Source organism: Ochotona princeps, chromosome 10 (genome assembly GCF_030435755.1).
Source record: "Ochotona princeps isolate mOchPri1 chromosome 10, mOchPri1.hap1, whole genome shotgun sequence".
Classification (NCBI taxonomy): Eukaryota; Metazoa; Chordata; class Mammalia; order Lagomorpha; family Ochotonidae; genus Ochotona; species Ochotona princeps.
In genome coordinates this window covers 30078427-30085622 of record NC_080841.1, presented here as the reverse complement: position 1 = coordinate 30085622, position 7196 = coordinate 30078427, and the positions used below count along the sequence as shown (strand labels likewise).

The window sequence follows — 7196 nt, the reverse complement described above, 5'->3', positions numbered from 1 at the left end:
GGGACTACAGCTCTCCCTTGGACATCAGATCTTTCTGTTACTTCAGCGTAGCTGCTTGTGGGCAACAACCTGCTGAGACCCAGATCCACACGCCCATATTTTGTGTTCATACATTTTGTGGGCATTCATCTTGGTTCAAATTGTACTGCTACTTTTATTGAATCCCCATTTTTTTAAAAGATTTATTTATTTTTATTAGGAAAGCCAGATATACAGAGAGGAGGAGAGACAGAGAGGAAGATCTTCCGTCTGATGATTCACTCCCCAAGTGACCTCAACGGCCGGTGCAGTGCCGATCCGAAGCCAGGAGCCAGTAACCTCCTCCAGGTCTCCCATGCGGGTGCAGGGTCCCAAGGCTTTGGGCTGTCCTCGAATGCCTTCCGGCCACAAGCAGGGAGCTGGATGGGAAGTGGAGCTGCCGGGATTAGAACCGGCGTCCGTAAGGGATACCTGCGCGTTCAAGGCGAGGACTTTAGCTGCTAGGGCACGACGCCGAGCCCCCGTTTTTTTTTTTAAAGCTACCACGGACAATGTACTATCCCCTAGCCTCGCTTATTCCCCAAGCCCTATGGTCTTTGTGTCGTTTTGCACAGAGCAGTGACTTTTAAGAGGAACATGCATGTCACCTAGTAGATGAACTAGTTGTGCAAGTTGCGTTTCATTGCTCTGGCCAGGGGAGAAATTTTAGTCCCATGAGCGCGCCTGTCTTGATGACCACCAGAGGGCGCCGCTCCTCTGCCGGGTCGGAAGGCGTCCCCGCACGGGCTGCACCTGGACCCCTGCAGACAGCCAGTGGTCTGTGATTTCGAGCCCTTGTTCCCACTCCCATGGCGCTGCAGACGTTGCTTTGCCTGGTTCCGAATTCATTGTTTGGAGAGAGCAGCTCCCGCGAAATTGTCAGCATCTTGGAGGTCAAGTGAGTTCTTTCCTGCAAACACTGGTGGTTCAATGTCAGAACCTGTCTGCCTTCCTGTCACATCAGACGCTCGATAGTGAAATCAAAGTCTCTGTTTTTGTTTCTTCTAGAACCGAGATCAGTCAACAGGGACCTGCGTGTGGCCTGCAAAGCCTGAAATATTTACCCACGAGTCCTTCGCAGAATGCAAGCGTGGCAGTTGAGCAGCATAAACCAAGGCTTCTCAATGTGACTTTGCCGTGGGCTGGTCACAGGAGGGCACAGAGCCTTCCGGGTACAAACTCTAGTTTGTTATGCCGACTTTTCGGTGGGCAAGGAGCCAACGCTACAAGCAGATTTTCCACGAGGTCCATGCATGACCTCAAAAGATTTAAAAACTGCTGCAAGGCAATATGTGCTGCCGGGAGCATGGCTGAGAGCCGATGCCCACTGCAGGGGCAAACTCAGGGGCAACATCCTGTATGCCTGCCCACAGAATCAGCTTTATGCTGTCAGGTGTGGGAAGGTTGCTTGAAACTCAGCATGGTCTCTCCGCGACTGTTTTCCTCCTGGGACCATAGCAGGCCTGAATTCTCCCGAAGCTGCCAGCTCCCTCTTGTCCTCTGTGACTCAGGTACTCACCTCCAGTACCACGAAGTGCCCCTGCTTCCCAGCACGTGCTTCCGTCTGTCCCTCCCATGACCATCCTGGCTTCTAGAGTCACAGCCTTACAGTTGTCTGTGGGAAGGGCAGAGCTGGGTCACGGTCTGCTGCTTCTCCTCTCGTCCTGGGACGTTGTCCATTTCCAATGGGGCTTAGTAGTTGTGATTTCTGGCTGTTAGTATCAGGGTTTGGGGGAGTGTTAGTAGTTGTGATTTCTGGCTGTTAGTATCAGGGTTTGGGGGAGTGTCAGGATGCAAGTGATCAGTCTGGCATGGAAGATGGCAGGTGTCTTGGTCTCAGAGGAGCCTCCCAGGGTGCGTGAGAGGTCGTGTCACAGACCTCCATGGAAGGAGGGACAGTGTTCACTTTCAGAGTTCCTTGTAAGCTAAAACTTTCATCTGCTGTGATCTCTCCACACGAAGATCCTTCCATTTAACTGTTAAGATCACATTGCACTTTTATCCCAGTGTCTAAAAGGCAGCCTCCCTCAGCTGCCATGTGTCATGTATCCATTAGCAACATTAGCTCCTAGCACCATTTACAACCTCAGCAAGTTCACTCAGAAGGAACCGTAGCTGTTTTGTCTGGCCACCTTCACACAAAACATCACAAACGCTGTAGGTAGAGAACTTCACAGCATTTCTGGTCATCAAGGCACCTATAATGAATGTGGGCAGATCTAGAAGTGCCATAATTTAGGGCAGCGATGCCTGCTACTATTCTGAAATGGAATTCATAGACATAACACGATCTACTTGCACACCTAACTACTGATATCAAGATAATGGAAAAGAAGTAAAAGGGAGAGTAGCTTACATTGAATTGGTATGAGTTACAATAGGTGACTGCCTGGGAGAAGTGAATGAGATGTTCCCGTATGCTGATAGAAGGAGTCCAAGGCTTAAACACAAAGCCCACGTACATTAGCCGACACATCTGGGCCATCACCAAGCAGGTCACGCTGCTCACCACTCCCCATGGAGGCATTGCCCATCAGCGACCGATTTTCCCCAGGGGTGAATGGTGCTTAGTCAGGTCCTAAACTGAGCAAGGCACTGTCATTCCCTAATGGGCAAGGTGGCTGCACTCCTGGGGGAATACAGTGCAACCCTGGAGTAACAGACTGAACCCCAGAGCTGGATTCCGAGGTGGCTGCAAGCAGGGATTTCACTCCCAGGGATGACACGACATGTAGGTGGGTGTGCTGGGGTGTGAGATGTAGCTGGCTCTGCACAGCTCAGAACCATCATGAACATATGTGCCCCTGCTTCCTGGGGGGTGGGGTGGAGGGCACTCACACACATCACTGCCACAACCAGAAAGCCTGCAAGTGGACAGAATTCTCTCTGGCAGACCCTGTCCCTGTCCAGAGCCATGTGGGCACCGGTTCTAATCCCAGCAGTCCCACTTCCCATCTAGCTCCCTGCTTGTGGCCTGGGAAAGCAGAGGAAGACAGCCCAAAACCTTGGGACCCTGCACCCGCGTGGAAGATCCAGAAGAGGCTTGTGGCTCCTGGTTTCAGATCATCTTGGACGTGGTGGTTGCAGCTGCTTATGGAGTGAACTAGCAAACTTAAGATCTTTCTCTCTGTATCTCCTTCTCTCTGTAAGTCTGCCTTTCCAATGAAAATAAATAAAATCTTAAAACAAAAGAAAGAGAAAAAGCAGTGTAAGAATTTGATAGAGCAAGAGCAACTGGATCTCCAGCAAGCCATCTCTGCCAATAGCTATGCACATGGAGTCAGATAACACAGGGTGCAAGGGAGAAGGCACATAGTAGGGCAGACCCCTAAGGTTTATTTAAAGTTTATTTGTTTTTAAAGGGAGAGTGAGAGCTTCCATCTGTTGATTGGCTCCCCAAATGGCTGCAATGCCCAAGACTAAGATAAAAAAGCCAGGAACCGGGAAATCCGTCTGGGTGTCAGAGGCTCAAGGATTGGGGTCATCCTCTGTTGCTTTCTCAGACATATGAGCAGGGAGCTGGATTGGAAGTGGAGAAGCTAGGACTCACAATTCCGTTATATGATGTTATTGCCCCAAGTGGCAGCTTAACCCACTACACTACAGCGGTGGTTTTGATCCTCCAAGTTCTGTGAGCCCATGTGCATTGCCTAAAGCTTAGATGCCTGTGTTTTCATTCCTCTTTTCTGTAGGATCATGGCAGATCACCTTGACCTTCTCATAGGAGTGGTGCTCATGGTGAGTGCTGTGTTTGGAATTGTTCCCTGCTCCTTTGACGGGCAGGTGGCTTTCTATCGTTTCTGCAACCTCACCCAGGTCCCGCAGGTCCTCAACAGCACAGAGAGTCTTCTGCTAAACTTCAACTATATCAGGACAGTCACCACCTCGTCCTTCCCCCTCCTGGAGCAGTTGCAGCTGCTAGAGCTTGGGACCCAGTACACGCCCTTGACCATTGCCAAAGATGCCTTCAGGAACCTGCCCAACCTTAAGATCTTGGACTTGGGCCAAAATCAGTTCAGCGTCTTGCATCCAGATGCCTTCCAGGGGCTCCCCCATCTGATTGAACTTCGGTTATTTGGCTGTGGTCTCTCTGATATTGTATTAAAAGATGGTTATTTCCGAAATTTAAATTCCTTGTCTCGCTTGGACCTATCCATCAATCAGATTCAAAGTCTTTCCCTTCATGCTTCATTTGCAGACTTGAATTCCTTAAAGTCGGTAGACGTCTCCCTCAATCAAATATTAGTTGTGTGTGAGAGTGAGCTCCAGCCCCTCCAGGGGAAAGAGTTCTCTTTCTTCAGTCTGGCAAACAATAACCTGTACAGCAGAGTGCCCGTGGCCTGGGAGACATGTCGGAATCCATTCAGAGACATGGTGCTGGAGACCTTGGACGTTTCGGGCAATGGCTGGACTGCAGACATCACTGGAAACTTCAGCCAGGCCATCAGCGGGAGCCAGACTTCCTCTCTGATTCTCGCCTACCACAATATGGGTGCTGGATTTGGCTTCAACAACATCAGAGACCCTAGCCAGAGCACATTTGCTGGCCTGGCCAGAAGCTCAGTGTTGAGTTTGGATCTGTCGCACGGATTTATCTTCTCCCTGAACCGCAGACTCTTTGAGGCTCTTACAGCTTTGAAGGTTTTGAACCTCGCCCACAACAAGATAAATAAGATTGCAAGTGAGGCCTTCTATGGACTTAACAAACTCCAGATTCTCAACATGTCGCATAACCTTCTGGGGGAGCTCTATAGTGCTGACTTTGACGGCCTGCCTGAGCTCACCTACATCGATCTCCAAAAGAATCACATCGGCATCATCCAGACCCGAACATTCCAATCCCTGGAAAAACTGAGTATGTTGGATCTCCGGGACAATGCGCTTACGACCATCTCTTCTCTTCCAAGCATTCCTACCCTCCTTTTGGCGAACAACAAACTAGCGTCCTTGTCAGACACCCACCTTACAGCCAAATTCCTCCAGTTAACAGAGAACAGATTAGAAAACCTGGATGAGCTCTACTTCCTCCTCCAGATACCCCAACTCCAGATTCTCATCTTGAATGAAAATCGCCTTTCTTCCTGTACGCAAAGTCACCCATTGACAGAGAATCTCAGCTTAGAACAACTTTTCCTTACCGGAAATATGTTGCAGCTGGCCTGGGAATCCGGGTGTGGCTGGGATCTTTTCCAAGGGCTTTCTCACCTACAAATTCTGTATCTGGATGATAACTATCTGAATTTCCTTCCACCTGGACTGTTTAGCAACCTGACTGCCTTGAAGATCCTTAACCTCAGCTCCAACAGGCTGACAGCTCTTGCCCCCGGCAGCTTCCCTGCCAGTTTAGAGAGTTTGGATGTGTCCAGAAACCAGCTGCTCTCTCCTGATCCTGATTTATTTGCCTCACTTCGCATCTTGGACATTACCCATAACAAGTTCATCTGTGTGTGTGAACTTAGCAAGTTTATCAGTTGGCTTAATCAAACCAATGTCTCTGTATTTGGATCTCCTGCAGACCTCTACTGCATGTACCCCGACTCGCTCTTGGGAGCTTCGCTCTACTCTATCTCCACTGAGGGTTGTGATGAAGAGAAAATCCTAACGTTGCTCAAGTTCTCCCTCTTCGTTGTGTTTACTGTCACTTTGACTCTGTTCCTCTTGACCACTCTCATGGTCACAAAATTCCGCGGCTTTTGTTTCCTCTGTTATAAGACAGCCCAAAGGCTGGTGTTTGGGGACCACTCCCAGGGAACAGAGCTCCATGAATACAAATATGACGCCTACCTGTGCTTCAGCAGCAAAGACTTCGAGTGGGTGCAGACGGCTCTGCTCAAACATCTGGACAGACAATACAGTGACCAAAACAGATTCAACCTCTGCATTGAACAAAGAGACTTTGTCCCGGGAGAAAACCACATCACCAACATCCAGGCTGCTGTCTGGAGCAGTAGGAAGATAGTCTGTCTGGTGAGCAGACACTTCCTTCGGGACGGATGGTGCCTGGAAGCCTTCAGTTATGCCCAGAGCAGGTGTTTGTCTGATGTCAGCAGCACCCTCATCATGGTGGTAGTCGGGACTCTGAGTCAATATCAGCTGATGAAGCATCAATACCTCCGAGGCTTCGTGCAGAAGCAGCTGTACTTGAGGTGGCCTGAGGATCTCCAAGATGTCCACTGGTTCCTCAATAGACTGTCTCAATGCATAGTGAAGAAGGAGAGACCAAAGAAGAGAGGTGAAAGCATTATGCTGCAAACTGTGGCCACCATCTCCTAGTCCAAGCAGCAGTTTGCAATTGATCTGAAGCCACAAATAGCCCTTCATGAAGTCTGTCTCCTACTGTGACAACAGCATAAATCTCTGGATATTCATGTCATGTGTCACTGACCTCCAAGAGGAAAAGAAGAGATCTAGGAAAATCAGTACTGCCCCCTTGAGGTTCTCTTTGCCGCTGATTCCTTTCAGCCCCAATGGTACTGTTCTCTCCTGAGGCGTTAGCTGCAGTGAGCACCCTCACCAGCAGAAGAGCACCGTGGGAGAAGTCATGGATGATGTGTGGTACGCCTGCTCTAGCATTCAGCCAAGAAAGGGCTGATCTATTACTCCAGGTTTTTATGTTTTGCAAAAACAAGGCTACATAGAAAGCAAAAGAAAAAGCAGGTGCAGGCTTCTCTCTCTCTCTCTCCCTCTCCCTCTTAGACGTAAGAGAGGCCCCCTAAGACACAAATGCTTGCCATTCTTGTGTCCATACCATCCTGTCTGCCTTCATCTGCATATGGGCGCACCCTGTGGCCCATGTGCCTTCTCTGGCGCACTACCTTTATTTCATCTTGGCATTCAAGACCACTCATGACTCAGTACAGACCTACTTCTTCCATTTTAGTCCTCACCACATCTCGTCTATCAGCTACTTGGTATATCATGGAAAGAATGTGGGCTTTGTGCACAAGCCTGGGTTAAGTCTTGATTCTTCTGCTTTATAGCTGAGTGCATGTTACACCCTTGCTGTGTGTCTGTGTTCTTACCTGTCAGCATGATAACATCTACCTCCTAAAGTTGTTGTTAAAAATAAATTCCCAGGGGCCTGGTGCAATGGCTCAATTGGCTAATCCTCCCCGTATAGGTGCCAGTTCATGTCCTGCCCACTCTATTTCCCATCCAGCTCCCTGTTTATGGCCTGG

At 49.4% G+C, this 7196-nt stretch overlaps 1 protein-coding gene across 2 annotated transcripts; it reads left to right on the top strand.

Annotated features, from left to right (window-relative positions):
• Positions 1-1388: 1388 nt before the first annotated feature.
• On the top strand, positions 1389-6686 carry TLR5 (toll like receptor 5). 2 transcript variants are annotated; one of them, XM_004578616.3, is made up of 2 exons: positions 1389-1529; positions 3711-6686. In XM_004578616.3, exon 2 carries the CDS (start codon positions 3715-3717, stop codon positions 6289-6291), a length of 2577 nt encoding a protein of 858 aa, XP_004578673.2. In that variant the 5' UTR covers positions 1389-1529; positions 3711-3714; the 3' UTR covers positions 6292-6686. The 2 variants fall into 2 exon arrangements, with proteins under 2 accessions (XP_004578673.2, XP_058525197.1); XM_058669214.1 differs by lacking the exon at positions 1389-1529 and adding an exon at positions 2996-3163.
• Positions 6687-7196: the final 510 nt, after the last annotated feature.